This window comes from Eschrichtius robustus, chromosome 3 (assembly GCF_028021215.1).
Source record: "Eschrichtius robustus isolate mEscRob2 chromosome 3, mEscRob2.pri, whole genome shotgun sequence".
NCBI classification, from domain to species: domain Eukaryota; kingdom Metazoa; phylum Chordata; class Mammalia; order Artiodactyla; family Eschrichtiidae; genus Eschrichtius; species Eschrichtius robustus.
In genome coordinates, this window is record NC_090826.1 from 160,711,986 (window position 1) to 160,731,961 (window position 19,976).

At 33.4% G+C, this 19,976-nt stretch overlaps 1 protein-coding gene across 10 annotated transcripts in view; it reads right to left on the reverse strand.

Moving 5' to 3' along the window:
• Positions 1-1,922: 1,922 nt before the first annotated feature.
• CEP170 (centrosomal protein 170) overlaps positions 1,923-19,976 on the reverse strand; it is a 146,601-nt gene continuing 128,547 nt past the window's right edge. For 5 of the 10 annotated variants that reach the window (XM_068541669.1, XM_068541676.1, XM_068541675.1 and 2 more), the window contains 6 exons: positions 16,356-16,533; positions 14,187-14,357; positions 10,489-10,577; positions 6,551-6,644; positions 5,742-5,793; positions 1,923-4,150 (listed from right to left, as the gene is read on the reverse strand). In XM_068541669.1, the coding sequence (XP_068397770.1) occupies positions 3,861-4,150; positions 5,742-5,793; positions 6,551-6,644; positions 10,489-10,577; positions 14,187-14,357; positions 16,356-16,533 (874 nt within the window). In that variant the 3' untranslated portion in view covers positions 1,923-3,860. The remainder of the gene's footprint in view (positions 4,151-5,741; positions 5,794-6,550; positions 6,645-10,488; positions 10,578-14,186; positions 14,358-16,355; positions 16,534-19,976) is intronic. The other 5 variants (XM_068541677.1, XM_068541672.1, XM_068541670.1 and 2 more) reach the window with 3 other exon arrangements.

Here is a 19,976-nt window from a genome sequence, read left to right on the forward strand (position 1 = left end):
TGGAATCTTAAAAAAAATAGTACTAATGAACTTACTTACAAAACAGAAGTAGAGTCACAGATGTAGAAAACAAACTTATGGTTACCAGGGGATAAGGGGGGCAGGGACAAATTGGGAGGTTGGGGATGACATATACACCCTACTATATATAAAACAGATAATAAGAACCTACTGTGTAGCACAGGGAACTGAATACTCTGTAATGGCCTATATGGAAAAAGAATCTAAAAAAAGAGTGGGTATATGTAAAAATGATTCACTTTGCTGTACACCTGAAACTAACACAACATTGTAAATCAACTATGCTCCAATAAAAATTAAAAAAAAAAAGAGAGAGAGAGAGAGACTATGGGCCTAACTACACCAAACAGGGGAACCAAGGGGAAAGGGGAGGTTGGAAGTCAGACCACAAAATGTTCCCAGAAACCTGAATAGAAAGTATTTAATTGAATCATTTGTTGAGCAGTATGCACTTACTTTTAAGAAACTGTCTATTGGGAGAGAGCTATGTAAACAATCCGCTGGGAGGTAAGGGCGAATGTGATCCTCCATCTGACACCATCAACTTATTTAACTAATTTTTAGTTTCTATCATCTGTTTCCCTATTCTAGAATATAAGGTCTGTGAAGGCAATCATTTACTTCTGTTCACCTACAGTAACCTCAGTGCCTATGTATGTGTTAGGCACTTAGTACACAGTTGTTGAATAAATATGATCTGGGCTATAACAAGGGGTTATGAGAACACAATGAAGAGAAGATTCTGTAGGGCAAGGAATCAGAGAAGGTTTTCTGAAGAAAAACAGGAAGGAGAACCATTTCACAGTCATAGACCACTTGGATTAGAAGGAACTTGGATATCAAGATGCTTTCATTCTGCAGATCAGAAGATACAGAAACACATTTTTAGGTAGTGAGGAATGGGTCTGGAGCCTAAGCTTCTAAGTCTGGTTTCCTTTCAAAAGTTACGATCCTGTCAGGCAGAGACATATATGGCAGGCAAAACCAAAGACAGATGAAGGAAGCAAAACAGCACAGACATTTTAAAATACAGTATACCCAGGAAATAGAGATTATTAATTTAGAAGGAAGAAACACATGTATATATAGGGCGGGAGGGGAAGGGGAGAATGTAAGTATGTGGCACAGCCCTTTGCTGTGGCCCAGTCAAGTGAGGGAAGCTTTATGAAGAGGTCGGTGGGACTCTGAAGAATGGAAGGAATGTGCATAAGCAGGAAGGAAGGGGAGGAAGAAGCAGTACACAGAGCGGTGAAGAAGCTCCAGACTGTCAGGAACTCAGGGTGGAGAGTCTGTATCAGGTGTAGACTGACATAAAAAAAGAGCCACATTACGGGAAGCCTAAAAAGGTCAGGCCGAGAAATAGAATGCTGAATAATAACATTATTGTTATTGTTAACAGGGAAATATTCAAGACTCTTGGGTGCGAACGATACAATGAAAGAAAATGAGTCCAAATGGATAGTTCTTAAATTTAAGATGTATTTTAAATTCTTCTTTGCTCCCCAAATATATCACTGTCATAAAGCTTTCTGATGACTCCAGGCCAGCTAAAAATAAAGGCTGTGCATGTACCTATTACATTAGAGTATTAAGCTAAGAGAATTATATTTGCTATAATTTGCTAAGAAAATATTTTCTTCTTTAGCCCAAAATAGTATGAAGTTTTACAGTTACCACATATTAATTAAAACTGAAGAATTTCTTCTTTTGCTAAACCTTGGAAAATGATATACAATTATTATATAAATTGATGAAGCATTAGCAATCCAGATGGTAGAAGAAATAAAATGTACAATCAACTGCATAAAGTTCCAGAAACACTTTATTTAAAAATGGAGTTGTAAATGCATAACAAAATAACATAAGTAATAAAGGTAACAAAAATAAATAAGGAGAATAATGTATTCATACAAAATAAAAATAACATAGTAAAAGGCCAAATGTTTGTAATTGAACAAAACTGTGTAAACACTTAAATGATAATGTAAGTAGAATAGATGCTAATATTTTCCTAAACAACTCCTTACCTTCTACTTCCATGTTGATATAATCAGTACCCAAACATTAAACAAAGAGGAAACAATGGTGATTACTTTGTCATACTTTTTCTTCAAATGGATTGACCCTGTTTTAATGTTTCATTTATTTCTTCAAAGCAATTGTTATCTTTCCATTCATGCTCTTTAAAATCATTTTTTCAGTCTTCCTTTATTAGACAGAATTGGGAATTTAGGTTTACAAGGAGAACAGTCCATTTACCCTATTTTTTTTAATTTAAAGAAAAATATGAGATCCATTATACAACAGACTTTTGTTTTTACATCTCTACAAAACAGTTTTTTTGCATCTTTAACTGGCCCAACAGTACAGGATTTTAAAAAATCCTGTAAAGTTTTGAAGTGAACAGAGCTACTTTCTTAAAACAAATGTAGCACAGGATTATTGCTGAAATATTGGAGTATTTCATAAAAGTTGCAAAAGTTGCAGTTTTAACCTTTATAGACTGATGGGGTCAAGGTCTACTAATAATATTTAACTGAATTAATAAGATACACCCAAATTATAGTGTTCTGGAAACATAAAGATAATTACTTTCTTTTTAAACTTATCCAAATGTGAACTTACTGGAAGGAGAAAAAACAAGTTTATAGAAGATACTTTTCATAAGCTTCCTGTTTAGCACAGGCCCAAAGCCTTGGTCGTTGTCGCCTTGCAGGGTCCTTATAAATGTACACGACTGAGACAGGATTTACTACTGGGTCCTACAGGGAAACACACAGAAGCAACTCATTGCTTGGGAGTGAAACTATCCACTAATCTTATGACTACTGGTTCTCCAAGTTTCCTAATGCCAAAAATTTTAACTTCATGATCATTTCAAGGGAAAAATTTTTTCAACTGTCACATATAAACTTGGTAACACAGGACCAATATACATGTTCTTAGTTTTAAAAATATACTCCACCCAAACTATCTGTCTAGTTTAATCCTTCTCGTTATTTGCACTAAAATGAGACAAAATCTTACTTTCATTAAAAAAAAAATGGTAAAAAGTGCCAAATTCATCTTTTTGAAAGTGGAGTAAAACACTGTGGGGTTAAAACAAATACAGTTATCCATATCCTATATACAAAAAAAAAAAAAGATGGTTAGTCCTTACTGACCTATAGATATGCCCACCTACCACTCCCAGCAAATCTTAGTGCAAACGTAATAGTTCATCTCCATAAACCGCAAGAAAATTTACGCAGCAACAAAGTTATATAAATCACATATATGTTGGAAAATTTTAGAACACAAGAAGGACTGTTTTGAAAGGTCAGTTTGACTGTGGAGAGTAATATGTCATTGTATCCAATGGTAATGAATACTAATATAAATCCTATTATTTAAGAAGCAAATATAAGTGTTTAACAAATCTGTACAGATGAAGAGGAAGTCCATTTCAGGGAGCAGCTTGGCACAGGATACATGGGGGTCAGAAATGTTGGGTATTTAGTTTGCTTGTAGGTCACAGCATGGCTTAAAGAAAAAAAACAAAGATCTATGAAGGGAAAGAATGCAATTATCTAATTCAATTTGAAAATCATAAAACCACAAAATGTGAAACTGTCACAATCTGATTTTTCCTCTATGTGCATCAAATGGTTATCTATATGGCTTGAAAGGATTACTATGACTCCACATTATAGATAAAAAATAAATAAATAAAATTAAGAAGACAGAGATAACAAGATTGTAGTTGACCAAGCTCTCTTATTTTGTATAAGTCAACACTATGCTGCTTCCAATATTCCTAGTCATTCCACAGGTAATTATTTTTAACAAGCAAGAGAAAGTCATTCATGTACTGTAACATCTTCCTCTTCCCCATCAGGGTTGAACCTATTGAAATGTATACTGAAATCAGCCTCAGATTCGGCATTCTCAAATTCAGCTGAGACTGAAACAGCAGCAGGATGAAGAACCCTAGCTTCTGGTTGGCAAAGTGTCGGTGTCTGACCCGGGCTGCTGTGGTTATTCACAGGACTGGACTTCTGTTTTGATGGAGATGGCAAGATAGCACTGGAAAATCCCATGTTGTTCAGAGCTTCCAGAGTTCCATCTGGGTCAATCATAGCATTGATTGCTGAAAGAAAAAAAAAAGGAATAGAGGGAAAAAGATATAATTGCAGATACAGTTAAACCTGGATATGAATATTGCTTATGACTTGGATAATATTTCAATTACTGACGCTTATATGAGCTTAAATTTGGATAATCCTTTCAATTCTATATTTAAAACCCCACTTTCAGGAATTCTGGGGCTGATCTATATTGTAGATTATAAAAACCTAAAAGCTTTCTATGGTCCCTTGAGTAGGCTACTTATGGGCATCTGAGCCTGCTGGAAGACTAGGATTTGGAGATATGGAATTCAGGAAAGATCTTTTTGAAATATGCTTTAATCATTATAAGAAGATGATGAAAATATTGGTTATGATTTAAAGAAACACTCCTGGCCTTATTTATTACTCAGATAATTGGAGATTGGTTGCTAAAACGCTGTTCAGAGTAACCTGAAAGTTGAGGAGGCCAAAGTAATATCAGCACACTATGAATGCTACCACAGCATGTTGTCATTCATCCTGGTGAGAGTGCTAGGGTATTAGCCATGTACAAGTATATATGTTACCACTGGGCCATAAAGTTCCCCTCATAGCCCAGATACTAATATCCCGTGGCAGCCCCAGCAGGCCAAATAGACCCTGCTACCTCATGGGAAGGGCCAGATAAAAACCAGCTTTCAATCCAAAAGATCCTTGCGTGGACAAGGGAAAATCTTGGACAGTGATTTTCAACTTGGCATTGGGTAGAGTGGGGAGTTGGGAGAAAGAAGCACCATAGATACAAGAATTATTTAAGAGGTCCTTTTAAAAGCATACGCCCTCCTCCCAGCTAATAATCACGTAAACAAGCCACTTTGCCTCATGGGGGTTATATTATAACCCTTAGGTGTGCTGAGGCTGAAAAAAAGGTTAAGAATCACTTAGTAGGACCAACATATCACGCCTCTGATAATTCAATCAACAAAGACAGTAGAATTAGCAACTGACTCTGGAATCTGCTTGTTGTACCACTGGGGACTTCCAGGTCAAGACACACATAGGCATAAATGCATAATTAAAGATCTGACATACACCAAAAACAATGTCCCTGTTGAAGTTTAGGAGGCCAACAGTCTCTTTTTTTTTCTTCTCTACCTCCTCCTTCTGGTCCCTGTGTCCAATATGCACTCATTTCTTGTGGTTTATCCAAATGATTATTATTTATAACATAAGTTCATTTGGGTTATACCATATATATAATTTAAGAATTATCAAATCAAGTAAACAATGCTGGCAATAAGCATTTTCAGCTGCATATACACATTTTAATATTTTATATATTTTTCATATACTATTATTTATATATAAATAATAGATACTATATATAATACTATGAATTATAACTTCTAGCCTATGTGCCTAGAATTTAACTTTATTATATTTTTAATTATTTATACTGGTTTTAATACTTTCTTTTTATGAGTAATTTGAATATGTAGAACGTTATATCTTTATCCATACATCATTACACTTAATCAGTGTTCTAATACTTAATAATATTTTAGAAATACCACTTAGAATGTACTTGTCCCAAACTGTTAGCTCTTTACACTTAATCAGTAGTAAATTTACCTTGTAGCTGCTTTTCAACTCTTTTTAGCTCCTGTAAGATAGAAGAAATCTCCTGTAGGGAAAGCAATGACAAAAATTAGCTTACTTTAATTAAAACATTTTTATTTGATTTGATAAGCAATGAACCTCACACTAATCTTATTTGGAATCCTTAATATTATTGACATGGCACCACATCTGTAGCAACAGGATATGAAATAATTCATGATATCCAGTAAACAAGATTCAAATTTTAAAATCTTTAAGGTTGAAACAGATTTTTTTTCAATGAGATAATGACAGAAGATGAAAAGTTCAAGATAATAATAATAATAATAAGCAAAGATTCTGAAAAACTTGTACTGATCAATCTTGCAACAACTTTGTAAAGGTGCTTAAGGATTTTCTTTGGAAAATGTATAAACTGCAACCTCGGTTTTAGGATGACTTCCTGAACAATAAAAATCTGTACAAATTCTTGAGGAGGAGACAAGCAATCTATTAAGTAAATAGAAATGACTCATGTCAACTTATATTTGAGTTTGGCTCCTATTTCAAAATTGCTTATTTATAACATATAATTATTACAAGAACAAGAGTGTGTAATAGTGAGAAACATAAAAGGTTCCTCCATACCCTCTGCAACTTTGAAGCAGTCAACATTTTAAATCCCTGTGAGAGACAATTGAAGGCATAAAATTTCCCAAATTTGTGCACTTACATCTTCTTTTATAAATGTAAATCAACAGTTTAAAAATAAGCATATCATTCCCTGAAAACAAAACCTTACTTTAAAAAAATGTTTTAATATTCAAGAAAAATGATCACACCATGCTTGAGGTTTTCACAATAGGGACTTCACTTTCAGCTCTTAACTTGCTTTCTATTTCATCCCAATTCCGATCTTTGTCTTTAAATAATATTCTATAAATAAAAAAATAAGCATTTTACTTTTCATATTTTAAAAACATCACATTTTTAATGATAATACAAAAACAACGTATCTTTTCAAAGCTACACAACAATTAAAAAAAAACACTAAGTGTTAACACGAACTGTGAATTAAATACTGAGCCAACATTACCAATAAACTCATTTATGTGAGAGATTTGTACTAATAAAGTAACTGACTGGTTATGAATACACACATAAACCCTTTAGTACTTAATCTCATTCTTTACTGAAAACCAAATATAAAACAAATGTAGATGAATAACCCCAAAATTTTATCTAATACTTGTAATTAACCATATAACCACCTTTTATAAAACACAACTTCATTCATAGAGAACATATGCAGTATAAATATAAGATGAAAATAGGTTGAATTAGGTATAAACAACTGTGTCTGTTAAGACCTCTTTACATAGGAAAAGGCCTCATATTGATTGAGCAAAGCGTGTACATTATTTCAAAGGTTGAAAACTAGAGTATTTATGCTGCTTTTCTTTAAAAATCCTAATTCCTGTTAGTATATTTGTACATAATAACCTATTAAGAGTTAAGACACTATCCTTTTGACAAAAACAATTGCTAATAAAGATCCTTATGTTCAAAATTAATTTCAAGTATCTTAACTTATAAAATAAAGTACCACAAAATTTTGATTTGTCTTTCAAATGTGGTATACTTCTCTCTTCAGTCTAGAAGACATGATTCGGCAGCTTTAGAGAGCTGTAAATACTAGGTACCTTTTTAGTTTCTATTTGAATTTCGTCATTGGGCTTGGAAATCTAGTTTAACTGCCTTATATAAAAACCAACACTGTACCAGAAAGTAAAGTATTACTATTAGAAGCTGATCAGTATTTAAGTAGTAAACTAAATTACATTTTTATTTGTATTTCTTCGAAGTTCAATATGCTAGGTTCAACTTATTTAACAACATGAAATTCATAAACATCTAATCAAGTCTGGAACATCAACAGTTACAAATAACCATACTTAAAAAGGCAACAATGGTTCCAGAATCCTATATAAGAATATTCTTCTGATCTACTGTTAACATTTCTATACCCAAAAGACTAAACATCCTTGCCAGCTATCTAAGAGCTGTTATCCTAATGACTATGCTATTAAGGCATAAGAAATTATTATGTGCTCTATAAAAGAGTCCTTACAGCATTAGGATTGGTGAAAGTAAGAACACAATGACTATTTCATGGACCAACTTAGAATTACAATGGACTCATACAATATAAAAAGTCTGTGCTTAGCCACACTGAAAATTCAGTGAATTTTGCCAGAAGGTGGTTACTGAGTATAATGCTTGTGCTTTTTCAAATTGTTGAACCATACATATTTCACCTTTGCTGAAAACGTCTTAGAATTGTCACCTGAGGTTCCTAACTCACACACACACACACACAAATGTCCCCAGAGTTCTAAGCCACTGAAGGGATAAAAAACTTAAAGACAGTATGTCTTTATTGATAAGTTTACCCTTATCAATTTTCACATACAGCTATGAGTTTTAAAGAAGCTTAATTTCCTAGAGAGTAATAATTTAATAATCATTCATCAACAAATAGTAACAAATATTGTACATTCTAGTCACTGTATGTTTAGACAAAGACCCCTACTCTCACGGAACTTACATTCTAGCTCATTTATTTGAGCAGGCAGCTGTCTTTGCTACCTACATGTGATTTGTCTTAATTTCATTATTTTGCTTTACCATCTGTATTTTACTATTCACAACTTCTAATCCATCTAAGTCCAATCACCCCTTTTTATTTTTATTTTTTATTTTTTTTATTTTTTATTTTTTTAAAAACTTAGTTCATTTTTAGGCTTTTAATCTTTTTTTTAATTAATTTATTTATTTATATTTATTTTTGGCCGTGTTGGGTCTTCGTTTCTGTGCGAGGGCTTTCTCCAGTTGTGGCGAGTGGGGGCCACTCTTCATCGCGGTGCACGGGCCTCTCACCGTCTCGGCCTCTCCCGTTGCGGAGCACAGGCTCCAGACGCGCAGGCTCAGTAGTTGTGGCTCACGGGCTTAGTCGCTCCGTGGCATGTGGGATCTTCCCAGACCAGGGCTCGAACCCGTGTCCCCTGCATTGGCAGGCAGATTCTCAACCACTGCGCCACCAGGGAAGCCCCCACCCCTTTTTATTTTTAAAATTTATTTTATTATTTAAAAAATATTTTTATAATTAAAATCATGTTACAAAGAAGTAAAAGGTATAATAACAATATATTTTCACTGGATCTTTCTAAATTAATAATGTGCACATTTTCAGGTTTATAACTGATTTAGAGAAATTAACATTAGTTGCAGGCTCTTTATAAATAATACCATTTTCTAATTTCTGATTGGGCTTATAAATGAGTGCATTATTTTCATTTTAATCGTACTCAGTGATTAAGTCATTAGTGCTCTAACATCATCTTAGGTGGAGTATTGTGTATGTGTTCCTTTAATGACTACATCACTCCCAAGTTTGCTGATCCCATCTTCTGTCACAAGTAAGAGAGCTCTCCTTCACATGACAAACCATCCTCCTATGATTTAATAATCAAGCATGTGCCCAGAGACAAATGAAGCTCTCCCTTCCCTGGCGTAAAGCCCAACTGAAATTTGTAGGAAAAAAAAAGGCAGCTTAATCAATTACTTATTACACATGAATTAACAAACCTTTAGGGCCCAATTATATGCCTACTATTTAATACTAGGAGACATGCCTTGAGTTTGGCTCAAGTACTCAGTGTAGTTGAAGGTGATATATAACTGTTATCATTTTGAATTTAATTCCACCAAAGGGATATCCTAAAACTAGAGCATTATGGGAGGGTTATTAACCAAGGGACTAAATTAATGAAATAAACATCGATTAACAGAATCTTATATGGGAATAAAGTCTCCAAATTCAATCACTGATTGAATGATTTTTTGACTGCACATTATTTGTCCAGCACTGTTTTGATGCCCTCACAACTGAGTGCAGAAGGCAGCCAAGTAAGCAGGTAATTACAATTCACTGGGATAAGTGTAAGAAGGGAAATATAGGATGTGATACCGTGGGAACCCGTAGGAAAGGCACTTGAGAAAATTCAGAGAAGGGTTCTTAGAGATATTGCCATGGAATTTAAGTCCTGAAGGATGGGACAGGTGTTGGACACTCAAAAACTGGGTCCAGTTGAGAGGGCTAGGGGATGATGAGAGATGACAATGGACATACTTCATGGAGGGAATTGAGGAATAGAAAATTCAATACAACACAGTCCCTATACACAAGACTCTGGCTAGCGAAGGGGTCAGACACTGAAAAAATTATTGTAATTCAACATAAATAAATAGCAAAGGCATTAGAAAATCTAGTTTTTGACTATCTACGGCCTTTTAACATAAATTTTCTGAGTCTAACAAGAGTACTCATTTTGTTCTTTTTACTGATGAGGAAGCTGTAACTAGACTAAAGTTTGAGGTCTCATAAAAGATGCCCTAAAATTCTGTTAATTTCAAATACTTACTATTATTTTGTGGAAGAGCAAATTTTTCTGATTATTAAGAAAATTAATCTAAGTGATTACAGCTGTTAGCTCTCAGTTACCAAGGGGCTGATTATTTGGGACATCTCTTCTCTTTTTGTTCCCTTTGTGCTGTCTAGCATATAGCTATAATATCTAAAAAGGAAAGAACATGCTAGTGGCAGCAGTAAGGTTCAGTACCATTGACTTCACAAGTTCCCAGAAGCTGTGGTAGCAGGCTTGCAGAAAGTGGAACAAATGGTAACAGAAGCAAGGATGTTTGAGTAATACAACAATACCTGATCTTTCCAGCTGTCTTATCTATGGACTGTCTTATCTTCCTAGAAAACTGAAAGACAGATGACAGCAGCAGATTATCTCCCATGACCTGAAACATGAAAAGAAAAGAACAGACATTAAAATAGTACTGCTCTATTGGATAACCACCAAGAATACTAGTCACAACTCACTACATTTAGGGGCATTTAATATTTATGCTAATTTTAATAAAGATCAATGAATCTAATTAGAGTAATGTGTAACTAAATTGAGAAAGAAAAGTAAATACTAACAAAGGAATTCTTTTTTGTTAAATAACTTGTCAAGTTTCCATATTATTTTCATCATATAACTTTCAAAAAACAATCCATATTATCTAATCTTCAATTACTACCATGATCCTGTCCCTCATGCTTCCAATTCAAATGATCATAAATGGGAAAATATAAGTAATTTATTATCTTTCAGTGTCTGACCCCTTCGCTAGCCAGAGTCTTGTGTATAGGGACTGTGTTGTATTGATTTTCTATTCCTCAATTCCCTCCATGAAGTATGTCCATTGTCATCTCTCATCATCCCCTAGCCCTCTCAACTGGACCCAGTTTTTGAGTGTCCAACACCTCTCCCATCCTTCAGGACTTAAATTCCATGGCAATATCTCTAAGAACCCTTCTCTGAATTTTCTCAAGTGCCTTTCCTACGGGTTCCCACAGTATTACATCCTATATTTCCCTTCTTACACTTATCCCAGTGAATTGTAATTACCTGCTTACTTGGCTGCCTTCTGCACTCAGCTGTGAGGGCATCAAAACAGTGCTGGACAAATAATGTGCAGTCAAAAAATCATTCAATCAGTGATTGAATTTGGAGACTTTATTCCCATATAAGATTCTGTTAATCGATGTTTATTTCATTAATTTAGTCCCTTGGTTAATAACCCTCCCATAATGCTCTAGTTTTAGGATATCCCTTTGGTGGAATTAAATTCAAAATGATAACAGTTATATATCACCTTCAACTACACTGAGTACTTGAGCCAAACTCAAGGCATGTCTCCTAGTATTAAATAGTAGGCAAATATTCACCAAATAATATGCACACAGAGATCAAGAAGATTATAATCCTTGTTCTCCACAGTGGGAAAGATAATTTTAAAAAATTTACTCAAAATAATAAGTTTTAATGATGGGGGTTGTTACCACCTCAGTTGAACTTTATGGGCAAAACCAAGGGTTAGCAAACTTCTGTAAAGGGCCAGAGAGTGAAGACTGGGGCCATATGGTCTCTGTCCCAACTATGCACCTCATTATAGCAAAAGCAGCTACATTATAGCAAAAGCAGCTGTGTCATAATAAGACTTTATTTACAAAACCAGGTGGTAGGCTGAATTTGGCCTGCATCCTGTAGTTTGCCAAGAGCTAAACCATGAAAGGCACAGCTAGTGTGGAATGCTAGAAAAAGGACTGAACTTGGGACTAGATATGGGCTCTAAAATCAGTTCCTTACATTGTCAGAACTATATCTAGACTCTGTAAAAAAAAAATCCAGAAAATAAGATATGGCCTTGGATGTTAAGATGCTTTAAACACTGGTAGGGGAGATAACAACAACATACAGGAAATATTATTAAATATTTTTATAAAAACAATGTAAATAAGTACTAATTGTGATTCACTGCTTTACGAATTCTAATGAAAGGGAGTTCAGTGAGCGGTGGCATTAATAAGGAAAGTATCATGGAAAACCAGAACTTCAGTATGATAAGTATTTGAATTTAGTGAGGGATAAAAGGTAACTTAGGGTGTGAAAGGCAACATAAAGACAATGAAAGGCTAAATAAGCATAATGGTATTTTGTGAGCCTTGAGAAAAAAGGCCAAATAGGAGTAGAAGACATATTAATTAGGAAGGAGTGAGAAAGGGCAGGATAGTCTAAGGTAGATTATAACATAGAAAGGATATCTCTCTTTTCTACGTCATAGAGTTCAGTATCACAATGTATTAAAATTTTTTCTGATTATCAACTATGAGATATCAATCTAAATGTTTCCATTCTCTTTAAAAATATAAACTTCTATAGTTTTATTACATTTAGAGGAATTTATCTTCCTAGACCTCAGGACAAGTAAGTATGAATAAGATTAGAGAATGGGCCCTTTCCCTGAAACCAAGAGCAACTTATCAACTATCAGGACAAAGAAAGTGTGTTCTAAAAACATCTAGCATATTATAATTGCAGCTATGGAACTAGCTACAGTGCTTCTCCATCAGGTAGTTTTTTTTCTACTCTGTACTACTGCAAACATATATATTCTTATATACTAACTTTTACCTCCAGTTTCGTATATCCAGTGATCCACAGATGTGGTCTTAGCAACGAGAGACACATGGAGCAAATCTGAACTCAACCTACAACTTTTAATTGTCCAGCTGAGCAGTACCAGCAGTTAACCCACAGGTGTGTGATAAATAAATGCCTATTGCTTTATGCCACTGAGATTTTTGTGGTTTGTTATAAAGAAACAGCTAACTGCTATAATCTACCTCTAGGTTTTTTCCATCGCAGCTCCCTGTCTCCCTCCGCCCAAGGTAAACAATGTCCTGAATCCCATTTATCATTCCCTTGCTTTCCTTTTTATATAATTTGTTAGATCTATTGCTGTCCTAAGTATATATTTTTATTTCATTAATTTGTGACAAAACACACTATAGACAATCTTTTGAGAATTACTTTTTTCATTTAAAGTTCTATTGCTAAAATTCATCCACAGTGTGGCATGTTGCTGTAGTTCATTTGTTTTGATTACTCCATAAATTGTTCAATTTCTGCACATACCGGTTAATACATTCAATTTTCTTCAGATATAAACACTTAGACTGTTTCCAAGTTTTGTTACTGTCCAAACTGCTATTATAAATATCCTTTTGCATGACTTTTGCTCTCAATGGGAAAGGGTATGCACTAGCAGCAAAACTACTAGATAATGGGCTGTGTTTATGCTCAACTTTAGGAGATAATGTCAAACTGTTTGCCAAAGTGACTGGACCAATTTAACCTCACTAGCAACAATAAGAAATCTTAGGTATCCACATATTCCCCAACATTTAATATTTTAAGACTTTTATTTGTTGCCAATTGAATGAGTATAAAATAATCTCACTGCAGTCTTGGAAAAGTATTTCTCTGAACACTCATGAAGTTGAACATCTCTTCATAGGCCTTGGGTATTTTCAGTGAAATGCTGTGCATGTTATTTGCAGATTTTTCTATTGGGCTGTTTTTGCCTTTTTATTTTTTTGTTTTTGTTTTTTTTTTGTTTTTGCCTTTTTAAATTGATTGTAGGAGTTCTGATATATTCTGTATACTAATCCCTTGTTGCCTGTATGTTTCACATAGTCCTCTAACATACTCAAATTTATCAATCTTTTATTAAAGTCAAAACTTTTTGTGTCTTTTAAGAAATTATTCCCTACTGCAATGTTGAAAGATATTTACCTGTATTTTACTAAAAAATTTTAAAGTTCTGCTTTTGCCCTTTAGGAACTAAATTCATTTGGAGTTAATTATTTGTACTTGATGTGATGTCAGGATGAAATTCCATTCTACCCATAAGGACAAGCACTTTTTTCCCAGCCCTATATATTGAATAGTTCTCATCTTTTTCCCACCAATGGGGCATGCCTCCTCTGCCATTTGTTAATGTTTATGGTTTACTCACTTCATCCCTGCTCCAGGTTCTCCGCCTTGTAATTGTTAAGTGATCAGGAGGCTCTGCTGGTTGAGGTCTTGGATCACTAGACCGACAGTTGTTTCCTTCTGGTGTTTTAGAATGAACTAATGGAGGGATCTTCCGGAAGTTGAGGCTTTCGTCAAAAACACGATCAACTAACTAATAGGACAAAAGCAAATCCTTATGAGCACAGAGTAATTTGGAAAAATATAGATATTGCCATTATAGTTTTTATAATTAGACAGAAGTTATTCCATTCTCAGGTAGTAACAGAAACATGATATCTTCAATAAACCAATTACTTTCTTTTTATAAGCACTTCAAAGGTGTTTGTTTTATAAAATAAATGTTCATCTACATTGATTTTATTTTCAAAATCCAAAATATGTAACTATGTTAAATTTGATTCTTCCATGGATAAGGTTTCCCCTAAATGGAAAACACAGATGGTAAATAGAAAAAACTGAGCCATGTAGATGGACAAGGAGTTCATTTTACTCACATTGCCTTGCCCGTGTAAAATAATGTTTCTTTTTCTTTTAGTTTCCTATCTTGTTTTTTCCTTTTTTTCTCCCCAAATCCAGGTGCCAAATTTCTTCACAGATAAATAAATTGCAAATTATAATTAAGTTTACAAAAGAAAAAAAGTTTTTTTAATTCACAAAGTATTTTTTGGTCTCAGATAAACTTTTAGCTATGTTACAGAAATGACATATTCCAGTACAAATGATATACTGCCATCTACAGTGCAAATTATACACGTACAGTACAAAGTAGCTCAGGTTTACTGAAGAAGGAATAAACTCTAGTACAATAATAAGAAATAAAGCCAAAAGGAAAAAATGGAAGTCTACTCAATGAAATGTTTGAAAAATTTTACTGGGTCTGAGTGAATGTACAATCATGTTAGGTAAAATTTAGTTTGACAGCTGTGAAAATAATATCTTCATCATTTAAAATGTACCAGAAGAATTGTGTATGTCTTGCCACCAAGAGGATTCTTTTGTTCTTCCCCAATAAGAATGATTTTTATATACATTTACAATTGATCACTGTGGTAACAAAACTCTACACAGGTTGATGAAACATCATTTACCAAATTAGACAACACATAAAGGGGAAAAAAAACAACCAAAAAATGACCATTAAAGAATAAGATTATAAATGTGACAAAAAGCAACTGAAGAAAATTTTAGTAGTACAGTTTACCAGAATTAAATTTGTCAAAAAGGCTAGCCATTTTTGGCTACTATTGAGAACATTATTTTATAAAATTAAGGGAGTGGAATGAATCATCAATATTACGGGCTGGCAAATTTTTTCTGTAAAGGGCCAGATAATAAATATTTTAGGCTTTGCAGCCATACAGCCTCTGTCCGACTACTCAATTCTGACGTTGTAGCATAAAACTGCCAGATGATAATTAAACAAATTAGTGTGGCTTTGTCCTAATAAAACTATAATTCATTTTTCAAAATGCCAATCTTTTGTTTGTATCTCTGCACCAAATCAAGAGAGCCAACATGGCCAGACTACATTATTTTTATATTATATGTTAAAGGCACCTTCTGGAGCCATGTATGTACATGGTGCCCCCTGGAGTGGGAGGGCAGGAGGCCCTGGTTTTGGAAGGGCAATAGTCTATATATGCTAAATTACATTGCAGAGTTCACAAGAATGTTTCAAAACTGAATACACATATTTGAGTGTGTGTGTAGGTATATTTCAATTTTTGAAGAATCTTTGTGTATACATATGCATGTGTATATTCATCAACAGAATTATTTAAAGTCGTGAAAACTGTAGAATTTTTCTCTTTCTTTGCTACTAGAGATAACTCCTAGTTAAGAAGCTATGTAAAATTTACAAAAACTTTATACAACTATTTATTATTTATACATTTACCAAATTTGGGTTTGCTTTTCAGATACCGTTTATTTTCATATTTTACAAAGTGCTTATTTTAAATAATTTTATAGCTTCATGCTAATAGTAGACAAAATGTTAGCCTTTACTAGTTTTGTTATAAAAACATAAAAGAAACTTGTTAAAGCAAAGTTGGAAAATGCAGAGCTTCATGCAAACAGGAAGGGTGGACGTAACTAAAATAAACTAAGCAAAAAGCTAAAAGCAAAAGAAATAAAGAAAAGAAAGAACCTTATGCATTTCTCCATGAAGATCTCCTACCTCTTCTCTAGTGTCTATGGCAGAGCCAGGGGTGGTGGCAGCAGTGCTTACTGTGGTACTAGGGGCAGTGCCTGATGAAGTCACTGAATCTATCTCTCCTGCTACATCGTTGATTTCCCGAGCAATGAGAGCAAGATCTTGGCTGATCCTGGCAATAATTTTAGAAAAGAAGTTTAATACTTTCAAATAACAGGTCTAGAAACAATCATTTTGATAGAATCAGTTACATAAATTGTATATTTAGTTAAAGATTTGTACTCAAAACTTAAGATTTTTTGGACATGCTATTAACTATTTGATACTCAAAGTCTTAAACTTTAACTCCAAAAATTAATAAAACTAAATTGCACATCATCTACAAGTTGTCACTTTGAAAAATACATGTTAAACACCTGAAGTAGTGATATGTCTTTTAAAAATACACTGTTAATGTTAATGACTATACAGGAGTTCTTAAACTTGGGGGTGGTGAACAGAATTCAAGGAGTCCATGAACTTGAATGAGAAAAGCAATTACAACTTTATTTTTACTACTCTCCTAACTGAAACTTAGCATTTCTTTCAATTATAAATACAAGCAATAAACAACAGTGGTATTAGCAATACTGCTGATTTTTGTCAGCAAAATCACATTACAGTTGCTACAAGTACCTCAAAACACTTAGTCATCACTATTTCAAAATTACTGCAGTTCATTAAACCCACAGCAATAACATTCCATTTAGTATGTTAACAGAGAACCATATATTACTATATACCTTTAAAAATATTTTGATAACTGTATTTCAATATAATTGGATTTCTTTGTCATTCTAAGTATTTTACGTTTATGCATTCAGAAACATTCTTCTGAGAAGAGCTCCCTAAGCTTCCCCAGACGGCCCAAGGGGTGTACAGTACACCAAGGTGAGGAACTGTGACACAGCATGGCATTTTACACCATATACCATACTTCACAGTACACAATATGTCATTTGAGGGTCACAAGGTAGAGGTAGAGCTTGTGAGGTAGAACTTATCTGATTATGAATAAAGACACATTTTCGGAGAAAATTACTGGCTTGCTCACGACCACAAAACTTAAAAGTAGCTAAGACAGGGCCAGATTCCAGGTTTAGAGCTTATTTCCATAAAGCCATTTATTTGTATTTTTAGCTACATGGATTGAAGAATTAAATAATTGTTATTGGTGATAACTGAACATTTTCTAAGTTATGCATCCACTGCACATGATCTCTATTTGGCTACTTCCACAGGGAAGGTTTTGGAATGACAGAATATTTGTAAAGTACCTGTTTTAAGATTCCCAACTCTAAAATCCAAAGCACAATGTAACAGTTTTTTAACTTATGCAAAATGTGAGCTTGAAAGACTTTCAAGGAATGCAGTAATTGCATAAAAACTTAACTACAGATTTAAAAAGAAAAGCTATGTTGAAGCTTATGGCCCAACAGAAGCAATCTGTGGTCAATTCCTTTTTATTTACCAATAAATATTTACTGATCTGGCCACTGTGGTAGGCCCTAAGGGCTGCAATGGTGAATAAGCAGACAGGGTCCTCGGCTTCAGAAGCTTAGAATTATATTTTCAAATAATCAAAACCAATACTTACCATTATATTATAATCAAAACCATTATAAAGAAGCTTTATATTCACCAACTCTAATTCTTACAGCCACCTTGTAAGAGAGGTATTAATCATCTTGTTTTGTAGATGAGGAAAATCAGCCTCAGGAGAGGTTATGCAACTATTTTTCGGTTAAGGTCACAAACAGTAAGTGGTGTAACCAGATCTTTCTATACATCACACTATATCTCATATTACCATTCCACATATAATTTTTAAAAACTTGTTAACTGTTGATGTAATTCTTTTGAGAATGGGTGTAAACTGTTTCCTTAGATAAAATATTCCACTCTTGTAATTTCCTAAAATAAATGAACTAGGATGAGAAACAGAATAACCCAGTTTAATGAGATACGAAATAGACAACTTTTACTTATCTAACCATCTATTTTATTTTTAATGTTTTTTATGCAGACATTTGTACGATGAAGCTTCTGATACTTGTAGAAAGCAGTAATGAATTAATTAGAAAAAACACAAACAACAGCAATGTCAACATGTTATACAGTAAAAGCTGTACTACAATGAACTCTTAATGTATATACCACGTATACTGTTCAGTTAGTAGGCACCCAAAAAGCTTTCTTTTAATTTACAAGTATGTTGCATATATACCAGCTGTTTCTTTGCATGGCAATTCCTATCTTAAAGCTGACTCAATAATATAGACCATTAACTTAAATCTGCATTGCTTAAAAATCTTAACACCTACTAAAACCAGTATTAGGAATTCTAAAAGACATATAAAATTATCAAGAAAAAAAAAAGCCAAAGTTATGAATATCTTCAGAAATAACAGTTTTATGACTCAACAGAGAGTATGGATCTATTCATATGGTTGTTCAATCTAGGTTTACAAATTAATTCTGCAATACTTCTAGATTACATTTATTAGAATATTCTACAATAATGTAGTGTTATATATCTCTTGTATTCTGTGTTCTTTCTTTGATCTCCAAGTTTATAACCCCTGTTCTTATTCTCAATCTCCACCTCTATAAATCTGCTGAAGGAGGAAATTCTAAAATGAACAGACCTTTTATTTGGAGTTTTGCTTCCATCTGCTTCCTTTGCAATACCAATAAAAACTCAAGCCCTCTAATTAGAAAAATGGATAATTTTCACATTTAATTTTATTTTATTATAAAATATGGATAGGATAACAGTCCTTAAGGAAGGAAATATAGTTTCAGGGTTAAGTTCTATAACATCTGTGCTAATTTTGTCTACCTTAGTGTCAGAACAAATAATCCAATTTCAAAAATTTTGTAGAAATGAATATGCATTATTTGTAAAAAGGTGGGGTAACGAGGACATACTTTATGAAGTTTATGATTTTCTCAGGTGAACTCTCTCAGTAATGTCCCCTTTCTTATTTAAATCAATTAAAGGTTATTTTTCACTGAAGGGTTAAAAACAGGAGAAAATGTATTAATAATACGCTTTGGGTATACTGGAAGTTTAAAATATTGAAAATAAGAGTCCTTGTGAAATGCATGTCCTATTAAACATGCAATATTTGCAAGTGTGACCTAATAACCATGATAGAAACAAACTATCAGACTTTATTGATTTAAATTGCCAACATTAACACTCTTTTAGGTTTTAAACTAACTGAAAAGGAAAATATCTGCTTTATCTTTTTTATAGCATATTAAGTTTCAAAAGTTTTTATAGGTAAGTAGAGTTTCAAACGATATACATATAAACCATGAGCATGAGATTGCCTTTGATATTACTGGAAAAAAGAAAGTGATGAGCTATTAAAGAAGTATACTAGCTTTAGAATCCTAACATTGAAGCAAATGATAACAAATCAAACCTCTTGTTATTTTAACACTGGATAAGAGATTATAACTGTAACTTTACTTAGCTTTTAAGAAATAATTTAGTCTACTTTTTAAATGACAGAAGTGATAAAAATATAAAATTAGTTTTAGGAGAGACATTCCAGAAAATCTTAT